Source organism: Papaver somniferum, chromosome 2, assembly GCF_003573695.1.
Source record: "Papaver somniferum cultivar HN1 chromosome 2, ASM357369v1, whole genome shotgun sequence".
In the NCBI taxonomy this organism is placed as follows: domain Eukaryota; kingdom Viridiplantae; phylum Streptophyta; class Magnoliopsida; order Ranunculales; family Papaveraceae; genus Papaver; species Papaver somniferum.
In genome coordinates this window covers 28,149,595-28,165,571 of record NC_039359.1, presented here as the reverse complement: position 1 = coordinate 28,165,571, position 15,977 = coordinate 28,149,595, and the positions used below count along the sequence as shown (strand labels likewise).

The following is a 15,977-nucleotide window of genomic DNA, read 5'->3' as shown; positions in this document are numbered from 1 at the left end:
TGTAAAACTTGGGTGAATCATTTTTGTTTCCCAATTACCCAGTTCAAGTCCACCATCAGATACCAAAACTAGATTCTACGTGGCATTGATAATCCAGTAGTACTGTTACACGTACAACAAAAACAAAAAGTAGGCCCTGTTTGTAGCCAACATCTGGAGTAGCGAATCCGAATGCCAGTCCTTGGACAAAACAAAATAAACAAACCACAGAAATGTGAATTTGAGACCTGCGAGAGAGAGAGAGAGAGAGAGGAGAAAGTGGGAACCAACAGAGTCGAGAGGCAGAAAGGAGAGAGAGATGGAAAGGGTGTTTTCAGTGGAAGAAATTTCAGACCCATTTTGGACACAAACACCACAAATACCTGGTAGTGGTGGTGGTGGTGAAGATCATCATATGAATAGAAGTTCATCAGAATGGGCTTTTCAAAGATTCTTACAAGAAGCTGTTACTTCACCAACTAATTCTCTTTCTTCTTCTACATCTAATACAGTTGTTCCTCTTTTTCCTCCTTCTACTCTCCTACCTTCTTCTTCAGCAAGAAGTCCCGATGAAGAAGTTATTGAGATCAAGGACAATAACCATCATCATCATGTTCAGAATCATCATCCTTTACCTTCTTCTGATCCATTATTAAAATCTCCAATTGATGCAAAGGAATATCAGGAAATTCTTAAACAGCGTCTCACTCAAGCTTGTGCTGCTGTTGCTATGTCTCGGGTAATGAATTATTTTGGGGTTTTTGATTGAATTATGAATTGTTAGGTTGATTTTGTGTTGTGGGGTTTGGGCATTTTGTTAAATTTTGGTGTTAAATTTTGGTGTTTTACTTATTTTGTGTTGTGGGGAGGCCTTGGCCTACTAGTTTGATGTTTCTCCTTGAAATTTTTTATTTTTCCCATCTTCATGTGAATGGGGTTACTAAAGCTTCAAATTGTGGAGCCTAATGGGTTTCTTATAGATGTCGTCTCTCCTATTCAGGTTTAACTGTTAACAAATATGATTGTGTTGCAACATAATGAGCATTATATAAGCTACTGATGCATTATATTCTGTTCCTATGTTAGCAGGTGTCTACTGTGAAATCTCAGGACTCTACAACTTTTCCTAACACTGGGGTGCAAGTCTCAGATGCTTTGCCATTAGAATCTCAAGCTACCTCTAAAGGTGACAACTTTCATTTTCAGCTTGTGTATTGAGTCGTACTGTAGGCCAGAGTGTTTACGTTTCTTAAAGATAGCCAGGCTAGTTTTACCATGATGAGTAACATAAATGAGTGAGGTGGAGGTCTTACGCAACACAGACTACCTTTTGTTTTCCTAGTCCTCAAGCAGATATCTGAGGTTGAGCTCAGTAAAGCTGATTCTCTTTGGGTTACCATGTAAACTTGGTTCTGCTTGATTGACAGACCGTATGACAATTGTACTTTCTAGTCATCACCCATATGTATATCTTTTGAAAGGATTTTGTTGCTTGTTAACACAATTATGGGACACTAGAGGTACTCGTTTTACTTAAGAATTATATTATCATTTATCAGTATTATGAAACTGATAAAATCTTAGTAAAAAAAAGTGGCAAAGTTAGCAGAACCACCATTCCAGAAGCTAGTTCCACTCCGTCTTATGATTCCTATTTAAAGATGGGCAAGCAAACTATAATGTATGAAGTCCTCCACCTGTCGTTTTATTTTTGGTCTTATGCCGTCCCCAACCTTGTTTTGTGAAAGCTTGATTATCTGCCATCAACAGGGAAATCTGAACCTGGTATCATTCAAGCTCCATGTTCTGTTGTTTAATTACTTTTTTGATTCATGCAGGATTTGGATATAAGTTCTCGAGTGTACAAAATAAAGCTGTTGGTGGGGGACCAGTAGGCATTCCAGCGTTACCTGCCGTGCAGAAAATTTCAGGGGTGCCGGTTAGGCCAACAACTAGTGGTTCGTCAAGAGAGCAGTCAGATGATGATGATCTTGAAGGAGAAACAGAAATGACGGATAATATGGATCCTACCGATGTGAAACGTGTAAGGAGGTAACTATACTTTTAGCAGAAATAATTCTTTTAACAAAAAAATAACCCTCTTTTGTGGGAAGAGGCCAGCTTCCTACAAGCCCAGGTAGCTAGGCAAAGAAAGAAAGGAAAATTCCCCTCACCCCGATGCTGACGAGTTTCAAACTCAAGGGTATCATCACCCAACTACTTTTAGTAGAAATCAGTATGCGTTGATCTAAGGAAGACAAAAGTTAGGTTTATTTGTTGAGGATTTGTTATTAAACATCTTTTTTTTTTTTTTTTTTTTTTATGTATAAACGTGTAAGGAGGTAACTATACTTTTAGCAGAAATAATTCTTTTAACAAAAAAATAACCCTCTTTTGTGGGAAGAGGCCAGCTTCCTACAAGCCCAGGTAGCTAGGCAAAGAAAGAAAGGAAAAGTCCCCTCACCCCGATGCTGACGAGTTTCTAACTCAAGGGTATCATCACCCAACTACTTTTAGTAGAAATCAGTATGCGTTGATCTAGGGAAGACAAAAGTTAGGTTTATTTGTTGAGGATTTGTTATTAAACATCTTTTTTTTTTATGTATAACTGTCTTCGCCTGTACAACTTAATATCCTTCGATTATGCACCAATATCTGAGCTACTGGAAATGTTTTACTTTTATACATTGGTTCCACTTCACATCCTAGGCACTCCCAACTATGTGTGTGAGCCTGATGCTCCAATAATTCTTCAGCTTTTGAATTTCTAAATCATTACCTTATTAGTTGATAACAAAACAACTTATCAGTTGATCTGTTTTTATTACCCAGGATGCTGTCAAATAGGGAGTCAGCTAGACGCTCTAGAAGAAGAAAGCAAGCACATCTAAGTGAACTTGAGGGACAGGTTTGGCATTAAGTCTTGCCTCTAGTTGCTTAAATAATAGTAATTTCAAACCTTTTCTACCATTGTGCTTTTCAAAATAATACATCACAAAGGCATGTTCCTGGTGAATCCTTAGCTTAAGGAATTCGATGTGTATCTGGGGCGGCCACCATTAGTCACCGATAAGAGACACTTCTAAATATGTATACCTTGTCAGTTGTTTATTCCTTTATAAAATGGGTCGAATGATGATACCTATATGTCGATAATTTTCAAGGTCTCATGAGTTGTTCCATGCCCATCTTTAAAGACATTGAAATTTTATACTCTTACCAGTTTCGCCTATACAATGTAGGTGGCACAATTAAGACTTGAAAACTCATCATTACTGAAGCGCCTCACTGATATAAACCATAAGTACACTGAAGCTGCTGTTGACAATAGAGTTCTCAAAGCAGATGTTGAAACTGTGAGAGCAAAGGTATGGAATTCACTGTGGTGCTATGATGGATGTCTCACATTGATCCAATCTCTTTCCGAAAAATTATACATTAGTTCGAAACTTAATCAAGCATTTAGCTGATTATGGCCTGAAGTTCGATATTATTAATCTCTCTATAGGTGAAAATGGCTGAAGAAACTGTTAAGAGAATGACTGGATTGAGTAATCCACTTTTCCAGGCCATGCCCGATTTCTCCAACATGGGCATGCCATATGCGGGTAGCCCTACTCTGACCGACTCTAGTGCTGATGTTTCTGCACCAACTCGTGGCGGGAGATTGAACAATGGATTGGCTGATTCTTCTCCTGTTATGTCCGGGGAAAGCATGCAGAACAACAAGATGGGTCCAACAGGTGGCCCTGTGCAGTGGGATGCAGGATGGGGAGGAGGACCAACAAACCCTTCAAGCAGCACAGAGCGCTAAAGAACATAAATTTATGTCTGAGCAAGTTATGCGCAAGGAAAAATACTTGTATTATTAGTTGTTATAGGCCAAAAGTGCGGCATAGTGGCATACTCATGTTACCTGGAAACTTTTACATCAATATAACATTTTGGGGGGGATTATTTATGTTCGATCCTCATAATGATGGTAAAAATTTGATAGTCATAGTCCTAGTTTAGCTTTGGGGTTTTAAAATAAGAGTGATTTGCCTGACTTGAGCAAGTATTTGTATTAAGAAGCTAATTAGTGGAATTCAAGTGAATAATTAAAAAATATTGCATCCCTATGTCTTGTTTTCAAAAATATCTGCTGCAGATTAAACACCATCTTCATTCATCCGATATAAGATAGGAACACATAATAAATCGTCTCTCCGCCTCATCTCTGCTTTGTTGTTTTAAAGTTCTATTTCTGTTTGTTGCATTTACATAAGAATTCTTGTTTTCTTTTCTTAAGCTTCCTTTCCGATGCTGCTTCATCAATCCGGTCGATCCACGCATACGTCCCTGACTCGAGTGAAACTAAACTTCCAACATAAGTCTCTGCGACATTCCATTTCACACCCATCTTCAACACATTAGCTCTTCCAAGTTTCGGTCTGAACAAAACTAGACCATGTCCATCCTTCTTCAAAAACCGAACCTCTAATAAGACCTTAGAGTTCCTAAAAGTGTGTACGGGCCTCAGAAATTGAAACTCTTTCTGGTTGCCAATGCAATACAGTTTAGTCCAAGATTCTTTAACCCCATAAACCTTCATCTCCCACAGGTCCCATGTCTTATGTGTATCACCAATAAAGCATAAGTTTGCACCCAACACTGCCAATTTTTTCTCAAAGTAATTACTTCCGAAATGTTCCAGTTCCAACATTTCTGTGAATTTCTCACTACTAATATCAAAAGATACAATAAATTCAGACTTGACGAATCCTGCAAGAGTATACACTATCCAGTGAAGTTTTTCATTAACAAGCACACCGGGTTTTTGTTTGTGGTTCAACTGATAAGGAGCTGGTTCAAGAGTTCTCCATGAACTCGTTCCTAATGTGTATACCTTCACTTCACAAACATTACCACCGATGCGAAAACCCACGATTCTAACTACCTTGTAATCATCAGTGCTGCCATCGTAACAAAGCCCGTAAGTGTTTTCAATGCCTAGAGAAGAATAGCCTAGAGACTCAACTGGAGCTGATGGTATTACCTTGTACTCTGTAGTGGAAGGATTCCAAAGGCAAAGAACACCCAGGGAAATGGATTCATACTCATTTTTGTTCTTCTTTTTGCATAATACTAGTCCATTACAAGAACACAGAATCTCAATGTTAGCAGCAGCATCATCTTCTGAAGATTTGAAAGGGTAATCCAATTCTATACAATCATCTAACGACGATGCATGATATTCAATGGAACAAATTTGGTGATTTCCTTTAAGCATGAGAGTAAAGTTGTTCTTGTCAAGTGAATGGGTAAGATGTATTTTAATGAAACTTGAGGTTTTTAATAACTGGAGCCAGTGTTTGGATACCAACCTGTATCTTGCTAGAGACTTCACTGGTAGCCTTGAGAGGATGTTGACCATGATTTCTTCAGGGAAGCTTGGCATCTTTTCTGATGCCTCGATCTCCTCTTCTTCTGAGTAATTTGATGAAGATAGGGGTTTATTGCTGGAAGAATAATATATTAGCTGGACTGGAGTACGAGACAAAATTTAAATGAGGAAAAACTGAAAAGAAAGAACGCAAAAGTTGTTTTTTGACTTGCTATTTTAGTACAAACATATTTTCTTTAGAGTGGCCTTTTGCTTAACTTTGCAGAGGAATCTTTCAGTCTGTGATGTATGCGTAGTCTTGTATCACTTGACTTCTGACTACCCTTGTTTTTTTGCCAATTCCATTTTAAAAAAAATCATGATCAGCTGGAAAAAGGTAACTAAATCAGTGACAGAACGTGACTCACTTTTTTTCACACATCTCTTAAGGATTGCCATTTCAGATGACAAAACATGTTCATGCATTGGGGAGCATCAATTTAGCTTACAATATGATATGATAGAACTCAAGGTTTATGAAATGACACTTCAAAAGGAACGCATTCTCATTAAGGTGAAACTCAAATTGCAAATCAGAAATGCAGTAGATTGTAGAAAAACAAATACTATAAGAATTGCAAAAGAAATAATAGATGAAGACATAGAGATTCTTAATAACCATTATTCATATTTTGGTGATATTATTTATAATTCCAACTGAAAATTTGACTTGGTTAGAATTAATTCTCCTGCAGCTCTTCCTGATCTCTCCTCTTAAACCCGTCAACGGGGTAATGTTACCCATCTTCACCATAGATTCAGCAAAGTCCTTGAAAAATAGCTCATTATTTGAGGCATATTTCTTAACCAACTCCATTGAAGCTTGGTTCTTAGTTAGAACTTGGTCAGAACTGAACAAACCCTTGGAAGCTAAAAGATTCTTGTAGTGGTAGTTGTCGAATTTCGTAGGGCTAACGAAGTCCATGACAAAGAGGTTCTGGTCACCGCCAGATCTTGGGCATCGGGGACGCAATTGATTAGCATAAACTTGATTAAGAGAGAAATCAGGTCGCTTACTATTGGACTGGCCGTATAATCTTTGCTTGAAACTAGTGCACCTAGCCTGTCCTATTGTGTGGCTTCCTGCATCCCCGCAATTGCAGTACTTATACTTAAAACAAATATTTATTGCTGATAAAATTTCAACTCTCAATTGGATAATATTTGAAAAGTTAGGTACAGTGAGATTGTATAGTAAGTTACCGGATAAGGCGACGAGGTCGACTACATTGAGCCCCTTTAGCTTGAACTTAGTGAGAATCGTCTGGAATGTATTGTTTGGTGCAGGAATGTTTTGGTTGGAGCCACTTAAACTTGCACCTCTCGCATCTCTTCTTCCCAATGGGACCTCCCAGTTTGGACCACCAGCCTAGACAAACCACACACAATTGTGATCAAATTAGTCATTGATTCAGGAGTACTCTACACTGAGAAATAGAAATTTGACCATGAATGAGAAAATATATACCAAAACAGTTGAATCTCTAGCAGCTAAGGCTAAAATATCAGCACATGAGACGGTTTGTGGGCATTCCTTCTCCAATGCAGATTTTATGTCGTCAATGACATCGAATCCTCTTACTGAGTTCTTGTTTGGGATTGAATTCTTCTCACTAATTATGCTTCCGCCGGAGTCTAACAGCAGTGATGCATCGCAGCCCTTCAGATTTTAATATACAAATACAGAAAGTTGAGTAAAATGAGAAAAGATCATAAAATTGAAAAGGGTAAAACAATGTATATATATTGGAGGCATTTTAGCTGACAAGACCACAGTATAAAAAACACCCAACATTTGGATACTGAGCAATGAAGCTATCACATTAGTTATTCTACATGCTATTTGTCATCTGGGACAGAATTGTGGAGTGGGTAGAGAATAACCTTGACGAAACAGTCATGGAAATGGAGCCTAAGCAATGAAGCTGCCATGCGAGCTTCTTTAGCCACGGCCTTCGCCACCACTGATTTAACGATTTCCTTAGCTCTGGGGCATGAACGGTTGTAAAATTGAGGGTAGAGGTTATAACTACTACTTGTACTTGCACCACCGGGGCCGCTGAGCTTATGAGAGAAGCAACAAATTGGAGCAAAAACTACAAGGAAAAGGACCACCTGAAACAAACTAGTACTAGTAGAGCAAGCCATATTTTCTTAAGTTCGTCGCTAAAAACTAATGAGCTTGAGAAGAAAATAGAAAGGTTTTGTTTGAGTCATGAAATGACACTAATCTTTGGGCTTTATATAGAAAAATTTAATAGAACAACTAATAAAATTATTTTAAAAAAATTGTGAGCAGTTGGAGTTGGTTACTAGCTTTCTCAATGATCATTATTCGAAGACCTTAAGAGTAATTCACGATTGATTTAGAATACCGTTATCTTACCACGTATCAAGTCACTCTCAGTTGGTCTACCATTCAAGGAACAACAATTTAGTCGAGCCATAACATTGGAACTAATTTACTCAAGGTGTTGAGCCTTGAGAGTTGAAACTCGAGACTCGGTTACTTAAGGTGTCTGGTACATCTAGCAGACTATGTGTTCCCCGGTCAAGCAAAGATACATTCAAATTTTTGTTACTGTTGAGCCGACCGATTACTCGTGTCAATAAAAAAAATACGGTGGAATTCTGGAGTGTCATTCAAAAAAAATACGGTGGAATTCTGGAGTGTCATTCATGCTAGATTGTTGAAGCCTGTATCATGCGCAAATTTTGGTTTGAATGCGCATTATTGCTTCGCGCCTTGGATGTGTTTAGATATTTTCACATCTATGCTGAGGTTATAGCGAAGGCCCAAGTGGGATGAAAATGCAATTCATATTCGGTGGTGGAAAGTAAAATACACCGTGATCTAAGTAAGGAAAATGGAATTACTTGATCAGATCTTCTTTTTGCTATCACCAGTGGTGAATGTGTTTTAGATAAAAAACTTTTCCTTGTCTTCTTCTCTTCTCGTGTTTAATATTTTTTTTCTTTCCTCTTATATTGTTAAACATATCCACCGCAAATTTGGGAATCTGTTAGAGGCATCCTCCTACTATTGAGTGGCATTTTACAAACGGATCAAGAAACCCAGTCTAAATATACATCTTTGGAGGAGTTGGAGACCAACTTCTCCTACTTTCGTCAACAAAAACTGAACCTATTTTAATCCTTTCCTTGATTTGTTACTTATGTTTTCTTTTTGACCCACTACACAATTAGTTAGTAATGATAAATAAATGGATTAAGCCTCGGAATCTGAAGATAATCTTTTTCTTTCATTTACCCAAACAGCTAATTCTACACCTCCGGATTACCTATAATGTACTCTTGTTTTTATTCTGGGACTGAACTGTAAAATATTCATAACAAACATTCTCAAACTGAAAAGTTAAATACTTAATCCACTATACACAATAAATACAACAATGCAATTTTAGGGCTACTAAAACATTACTATCTTGCCTACAGAATTAGTTTCTTCGCGAACTTTGCCTGCTATCTATGTGATGACCAAAGCTCAAGGTTGACATGTGGCCATAATAAAGTTCTTCTTTTGTATGGGATTTTTACACCTACAAGACTGCATACAAATTGCCGGCAAGGAAAAAATAGAGTCAAACAACAAATGCGTAGAAACGCCTTGCTTAATTAGGCAAACTGAAATTCTGTAGGAACAAAAAAAAGGGGGCGAAAGAAAAGGATACTGTGCAGCCCACGCAAGGGAAAAAAATAAAAATTTATGCAGATATAAGATAGCTCACATGTAAGTTTTCTATCAAAATTATACAATGGGAAACTCATTTACCTTTTATTCTAGCCTAGGAAACCTACTATGCAAAACTGATAGGTATGATCTAGGAGGTAATGTTTTCATATAAAAGTGGTTCCAAGAAAAAAAGTGCTGACCATATTATATGGCACTATAGCAGTATAAGGTTCAATAATCCCATTGAAGGGTCACCAATTATACCAATTGTTTGGAGAACGAAGACAAGTGTAATCTACTTACATTTATTGCTGAACTTTGCTACAAGCTTGAAGACCAGCCTGGATTTTCATATTAAAGAAGTTCTCCAATCTATGCATCAAACAAGTAGTAAGTGACAAACAGTGACAAAGTGAGCGAGATAAGAATAATTAAAACACAAGAACCACAGGTCTCACCTGGTTGCACATTTATAATAAATGGTTTCTGGGGAGTTGTATGTGCGCGCATTAGCACACATTCTTTTCACATCCGCAATAAACATCTCCAAAGTAAGATAATATTGTCCAGACTCAAGCCTCTTTGACATTGTCCTTAAATCTGGAATTGAAAAAATATATACCGATTCAAATTTAGCAAGCTAACCATAATAAATGTGAAGTAACAAAAATGTATTAAGTAACACATGAAATACTAGTCCCAAGGCTTTGTACATCTTTGCACTAGAAAACGGCCAAAGCTTAGTAGGAATCAAATAAGAAGGTTCACATCAAATTTGTTGTCGATTGGATGGCTTCACTGAGCAATTTTTTTCCGAAAAGATGTCAAATTGGAGTGGGCGTCAGAAAGAGAACTTAGCAATGATTCAATGAACTGCGGGACCTCATATATTCTCAGACTCACATCAATAGTTTAACTCAAGAAGGAAAACTTATCTTGTTCAATTGGCATATGTGCAAGTCTTTATGGAGAAATCAAATATGTTTTTCAATTTGAAGTTGTCTTAACTTTTTCTAAATGGAGAGAGAGAGAGAGAGACGCCATTGGTATGGCTCCTTTATTAAGTTAGTGTTAGTACCCATGGGATCTTTGATGACGTCATAATAGTCAGGCACATCACGTGGATCAACTGGTTCCTTAAAGGGCCAAGCATCCGGATGGTCATGCATCATCTGTCAACATGCAGAAGCAGGTATGTTAGCAAGAATTCTACTCCACACACTTGCTTTGATCCGGTATTCTACATCAGTTGTCAAATATTTCAGGAATTACGGGTTTCAAGGAACCACGGGAAAAACATTGAGTGACTGGATAATTAAAGGTGATTGTTGGCAATGTGAAAGATCTGCCTCAGTGATCATTCATGTTTGCTCAACATCTGATAGGCTAAAGAAACTGGAACTAATCAGAAGCTTACAAGTGTTTACATATGTGGCAAGCTCAAACCAAAAAAAGACACGATGTGTGTAACACAAGAGTCACCTTCAAAAGTGTGCGCATGAAGGTGATCAATGACTGGCGGAAATCAGTACTGTCTGCAGAGGAATTTAGAGTTTTATATCGTGAATGACCCCATTGATCAGGAGTCCAGCCAGCTTCCCCTGTTAATCAAAATCATGAAAGTTTTGAATAAGCATGCAAAACTGCCGGTTACACCTGCTGTCTTTCCGTTCGATAACAGTTGCAATTCGTGAAGATTTTACTTTTAGATCTTGGAACTAAATAGTACTAAGTCTATACAGGAAATAAACTTCAACTACTAAAGAAGTACATGGAACTTCTGAGGTCTAGAGCACCTCATTTGAATGATAAAGATACTATGAGATGTGTGGAAGAAAAAAAAAAGATGAAACAATCCATAGACACTTACTCAAACCAGGAATATCCTCAACTTTGATGATCTTTTTAGGAATACCGGCTTCTTTCTGAAACAAGAAAAAGATACTTAAGAAAGTTAGCCTTAACGTTCGAAACACAGATAGGTATGTGATGCAAATAGAATTCCACAGGTTTGTGTGTAGCAATGTTGAACTATACAGGTACGCCTAAACTATATGGAACAACTTAAAGTTTAAACCAAAACATATTCCTTACTCTGAACATGGCAGTGAATTATCATGCATTTACAACAGCTTCCTATAATATAAATAAAAATATAATTACGCAAATGTTTGGATTGAGTTATTTTCCATAATAATCAGGAAATCTTCTCTGAACAAAACAACCCATAAAGAAATCAGAGCGATTCAGTATCTATAGTACGAATGTTTGTATAAAACGTGCGTACAAACATCTTTGTAAACCATTTGCCGCCTCACGAGGAGATAAACCTATGGTCTTTTGATGAAAAATCTATGTTACTCAGCTCCATTTGAGCCAATTGCATATGCAAAATAATCCAAGAACAATTTTGAAGGTGTCTGTACAAGGGCGTAATAATGACGATTCCCATACACCAGCTTTATCTGAGACAACAGCATATGCAAACAAAAATGACTTAATTTACGGATAACATAACTATACTCTCTCCATATGGTTCCCTAATGTGAATCCTGTAAGAATCTTAAAAGATATTGACCTTCAGCTTACAAGGCAATTTAGCGCAACAGTGATATCGCAATATAAAGGAACAGTGTAATACAGAACTCAACAGACTTGAAACGACTCCAGTTCAACATCAGGCGAAGGAAAATAGACATAATTATCAGCCAGATAGGGCATTTGCTCCAAATAACAACAAAATACCTTTTGAAAGTCAATTCCTGGGTAGACAATGTGACAGTTAGAGAGTTCTCTAATCTTTTCATCTATTGCCTGAAATTACAAACAACAAATGAGTTTGTATAAAACACATCAGCCAGATATTTACAAAACATAGAGAGATAAAAAGATTCCAGAAATTTGTTTTATTAATACAAGGGATATGTTTTGACTTGTTTTTCACATAAGGGATTAGCTTTACAATCTGCTAAAATGATATATCTGAACAAGTGTAACATAATAACACACTCATAATTGCAAATATCTGAATTAGGCTGTATGACCTATTATCCTTCCATTATATTTATGGTTACTCTTGTCATCATTTACTATACATCGACGTCTAGTAATTTATCGGTATTGTAGGAGAGATAGAACAATTCAAAATGGTATCATCACTACTTCATGTCAGAAAGTTTATAATCATTTTTTGTTAGAAAAGCAAGTATCTGAATAAGGCTGTACGACCTATTATTCTCCCATTATGGATAATTTTGTTATCATTTACTATACATCTACATTCTACATCTAGGAATTTACCGGTATTGTAGGAGAAATGGAACTGATCAATATAGTTTCACCACTACTTCATATCAGAATGTTCTTAGGTATTTCTAGAGATCACTCACACCAATATTACCCTTTCCACATTGCCTCTCCAGTTAATTCAATTTATTGTCATAACAAACATTCTCATAATTCAACAGTAACATAAACCACTACCTGTCTCTGTTGGCGAATCATAGTTGATAAATCAGTATACGGAAGCTTCGGATCAATTCTGCATTCCATCAGTATCCCTCCATCATACTCTTTGATATATCTGAATGGATAAAATACTTGTTAGCATAAACATATAATATGATAATCCACACAAATGGCTGCATGAGGAAACGTCAATCCAGATATCAAATATCAATAATTGACAAACATTCGAACTAGTTTTAGTTAACATTTAAGTAATCCAAAATGTTAAATCCTATGCATACCCTTGCCATCTATCCTTGTCCAGGTTGATCTCTTTTGTGAAACCCTGTTCATAGAAAGACAGATAATTCAAGAAAAGGAAATCAATTTCAATGAAAAAGGAAAACTCCGCACAAACTAGAAATGCAACGCAAGGAAAATGCACTATATCAGACCTGCTTAATAAAGTATCCTACGGCATTATTGTCTGCGTAGGTTAAAAAATGAGTGAGGCCATCCACATCACGTGCATGCTGTTTTAAATGATTCATAAGTCTTGTACCGTAGCCTTTCACTTGTTCATCTGCTGTAATTGCAAGGAAAGCTATCTCCCCAAATTTCTGACTACAAGAATTTGGAGATAAATTTCAGTAAACGAGATCAATGTTTGCCCAAAAAGACTGATCTGATATGCAATAGATGTGTAATTGGCGAGTATCCCAATCTATCAAGGACACGAGATACAAAAACAGAAAGGAACCAGCAAACTTCAATTAATAATAAGAGAATTTGTTTAAAGTTAACGCCCTCCCACCCTAAAGAAGTTGAATATAAATAGGAAAAATATATATATATATATATAAAAACAAAAAAACTTTATCACTAACTTCACCTGACATATGGACGGAAGGTTATGCCACCAACAACATGATTGTGTCTGATAACCATAACAGATTTGTGACTTCTGCGAAGATTAAAATGATGAAGTGGTGTCAAATAAACTAAGCAGAAACAAGCAATAAATCTCCACAAACTAACCAGAAATGTTTTCCACATATCCAAGACACCAAAAGCATATAAAGAACTAAAGAGCCGGGACATAGTTACACGAACTTCTGAATCCATGTACCACTGATACAGAGTAACTTATTTCACAATGGCCATTAAAGTCTGAACAAAGAACTAGCAGAAGTTCCTTTCACAACTGAAACTTGTTCAGCCATCCAATGGATCTGATGGTAACAGATTACCAAATCTATTGTTTGCTTGAGTTTGCATAGTTTATTGTGGTGTTTGAAAACTAACAAGATAATACCAAATCATATGTCTGCAGAAGTAAAACAAAAAAATATAAAACAGAACACGTAAGAAATTAAAGATGATTCTTAGCACACAATGTAACCTTTCAAGGAGCTCTAGAAGCACACCTGTCCATAACAAGACGAACAATGTATTCCTTGGGCATATTAGGAAGTTGTCTAGCAAAGATATTCTTCAACCCTATCAACCTTAAATAAGCAACAAGTATATTAAGTAAATACACAGCCCAGGGACATCAGAAAACCATCTTTAATGTTATACACAAAATGATGTTCAAGACATAAAATAATACCAAATCATATGCTGATCAACTCCATCATTCGCATAGCACACAAACTTGAGTCTTCCTGTTTCTTCCTGTTAAAATGAAAAATAAGATCCTTACATTAGACTATCGAGAAAATCAGTAATTTAGACTCAGACTTTTGAAAAATTAATCACCTCTCTTTTCAAGCTCTCTTCTCTTGCACTATAAGCTCCACTTGCTTGTAAATTCTCAGTAAGAATCTCTTTCACTCCAGTTCCTGAACCAACTACTGGTGCTAAAGCATTACTTGCCGTCAGTTTTTGAATATCAGAATCAATCTTTAGTAAAGAATTCTCCAACTTGATTTTCGTTTTCCTAGAACTATTCTCTAACCGTGCATTCGTAAATACCCTCATTGAATCATCATTATCTTCTTCTTCCTCCTCATCACCAATATCAGCATCAGGATCATCATCATCTTCAACAACTACATCTTCAGAATCATTTTCAAATTCTGAATCACCACAACCGCCGCGACGAGCACTCATACTTTCAAGTTCGTCATCTTTAGTAGTATCTGAATAAGAGTATGGAAAATTACTCGGTAGATGTTCATCTAACTTGCGCTTATTATGCAGAGATGAACTAACTGAAGCTGAAGCTGAATATGATGATGGTGATGGAGAATGTGACGTAGTTCTCGATCGAACTGACTGACCTTCCATTTCTAGGGTTTTCGAATTTGAAAATCCTTACGATCAATTAGTTTAAGAAGAAATTTAGAAGCATGATTAGGGGTTTGATGAAAATATTGGGGAATTAGGATTTGGGATTTGGGAAAGTAGGGGTTCTTTGATGGCGACGAAATACTCCTAATTTCTGCACCTGAGACGTTAGTACCCTCAATTATTGTAGAATCGTGGAAGAGTTTTTGACCGTTTGAAAATGGATCCGACAAGCATATTTCCATGTATTGTGCCACTCACGGTTGCGATGTCACGACCTAATCCGACAGGAATGTGAAGGATGGCTTTTTTGGGTAGAGGAAATGAAATTACTTTCTAGGATTAGGGGTGAGTATTTGGCCGTATTTTGTAGATTTGACCCAGATTAACCGTATCTTTTGCAATGCTCGACTATTTGTTAATGGGTTGGATGCGGATGTAATTTTTAAAACCTAACGGATTATGGATTGAGCCTAAATACAATCTTGAAAATCTGTTGGACATCCAGACCCGTTAGATTAAATGTATTTATTAAAGAAACTATCACATTTAAGTTTTCCGAAATAAGAAAGTGCCACCGTTTTTTTTTTCAGAATTTATTAAATGCCATTACCGTTAGCACTCCATTTGGACCCACATGATTGATCAAATGTCCGCTGACTTGGTCAAGATTACATGCACCTGTCTATATATCGACGACTCAAGATTAGGTTTCGCGAGATTACTACACGTGGTTGTTCTAAAATTAACTGTCTTATCCTTCGTGGGAATGAAAGACCAAAGGTTCACTTTTTCTCATTTCAGTCTCTTCTTTCTCTCAGTTTCTCTCTTTTCCAGGGGAGAAAATTAGGGCTATGAGGAAACTAGGGTTGTATACAACGGTAACAGTGTTAAGATTTTAGATTGTGATTCTAAGTGAAGGTGTAGTTTCAATGAAGTTCAAGATGATGAACAAAAAGGAGAAGAAGAAGTAGTCATGGTATGATCTCAAAAATCCTAACTTCTTTTTTCTCCAGATCTGAAAAAACTTATTTTCTTTTCAATTTGTTACTTAAATCGATGTAGTTACATGTTAGGTTTTCTTTCTATTTCAATTTTCATAGTGAATCGAAGCATACAAAAGGATCAGTTGATGGTTTT

The 15,977-nt window shown here is 36.7% G+C and overlaps 3 protein-coding genes across 3 annotated transcripts; 1 reads left to right on the top strand and 2 right to left on the bottom strand.

The window, feature by feature from the left end:
* Positions 1 to 224: 224 nt before the first annotated feature.
* On the top strand, positions 225 to 4,100 carry LOC113347218 (light-inducible protein CPRF2-like). The gene is made up of 6 exons (XM_026590823.1): positions 225 to 718; positions 1,069 to 1,165; positions 1,818 to 2,031; positions 2,812 to 2,887; positions 3,222 to 3,347; positions 3,488 to 4,100. Exons 1-6 carry the CDS (start codon positions 299 to 301, stop codon positions 3,791 to 3,793), a joined length of 1,239 nt encoding a protein of 412 aa, XP_026446608.1. The 5' UTR covers positions 225 to 298; the 3' UTR covers positions 3,794 to 4,100.
* Positions 4,101 to 5,835: 1,735 nt separating this feature from the next.
* Positions 5,836 to 7,600, bottom strand: LOC113353079 (peroxidase 72-like). The gene is made up of 4 exons (XM_026596787.1): positions 7,289 to 7,600; positions 6,873 to 7,064; positions 6,608 to 6,773; positions 5,836 to 6,487 (listed from the first exon to the last, which is right to left on the bottom strand). The coding sequence occupies exons 1-4, from the start codon at positions 7,550 to 7,552 to the stop codon at positions 6,030 to 6,032; spliced, it is 1,080 nt and encodes a 359-aa protein (XP_026452572.1). The 5' UTR covers positions 7,553 to 7,600; the 3' UTR covers positions 5,836 to 6,029.
* Positions 7,601 to 8,648: 1,048 nt separating this feature from the next.
* On the bottom strand, positions 8,649 to 15,043 carry LOC113347217 (histone acetyltransferase GCN5-like). Its single transcript, XM_026590822.1, has 14 exons — positions 14,307 to 15,043; positions 14,158 to 14,222; positions 13,973 to 14,053; positions 13,438 to 13,509; positions 13,001 to 13,169; positions 12,848 to 12,891; positions 12,582 to 12,681; positions 11,844 to 11,912; positions 10,969 to 11,023; positions 10,581 to 10,699; positions 10,177 to 10,270; positions 9,557 to 9,698; positions 9,402 to 9,470; positions 8,649 to 8,972 (listed from the first exon to the last, which is right to left on the bottom strand). The coding sequence occupies exons 1-13, from the start codon at positions 14,835 to 14,837 to the stop codon at positions 9,404 to 9,406; spliced, it is 1,608 nt and encodes a 535-aa protein (XP_026446607.1). The 5' UTR covers positions 14,838 to 15,043; the 3' UTR covers positions 8,649 to 8,972; positions 9,402 to 9,403.
* Positions 15,044 to 15,977: the final 934 nt, after the last annotated feature.

Excerpts from the sequence above, each read along its gene's own strand:
- LOC113347218 (XM_026590823.1), top strand. The coding sequence starts at position 299 with ATGGAAAGGGTGTTTTCAGTGGAAGAAATTTCAGACCCATTTTGGACA. Across the intron at positions 2,032-2,811 it reads GATGTGAAACGTGTAAGGAG|GATGCTGTCAAATAGGGAGT; the intron begins GTAACTATACTT and ends TTTATTACCCAG. Across the intron at positions 2,888-3,221 it reads TAAGTGAACTTGAGGGACAG|GTGGCACAATTAAGACTTGA; the intron begins GTTTGGCATTAA and ends TATACAATGTAG.
- LOC113353079 (XM_026596787.1), bottom strand. The coding sequence starts at position 7,552 with ATGGCTTGCTCTACTAGTACTAGTTTGTTTCAGGTGGTCCTTTTCCTT. Across the intron at positions 6,774-6,872 it reads CTAGAGATTCAACTGTTTTG|GCTGGTGGTCCAAACTGGGA; the intron begins GTATATATTTTC and ends TGGTTTGTCTAG. Across the intron at positions 6,488-6,607 it reads CGACCTCGTCGCCTTATCCG|GAAGCCACACAATAGGACAG; the intron begins GTAACTTACTAT and ends GCGGGGATGCAG.
- LOC113347217 (XM_026590822.1), bottom strand. The coding sequence starts at position 14,837 with ATGGAAGGTCAGTCAGTTCGATCGAGAACTACGTCACATTCTCCATCA. Across the intron at positions 12,682-12,847 it reads GACAAGGATAGATGGCAAGG|ATATATCAAAGAGTATGATG; the intron begins GTATGCATAGGA and ends TTATCCATTCAG. Across the intron at positions 11,913-12,581 it reads TGATTCGCCAACAGAGACAG|GCAATAGATGAAAAGATTAG; the intron begins GTAGTGGTTTAT and ends TTGTAATTTCAG.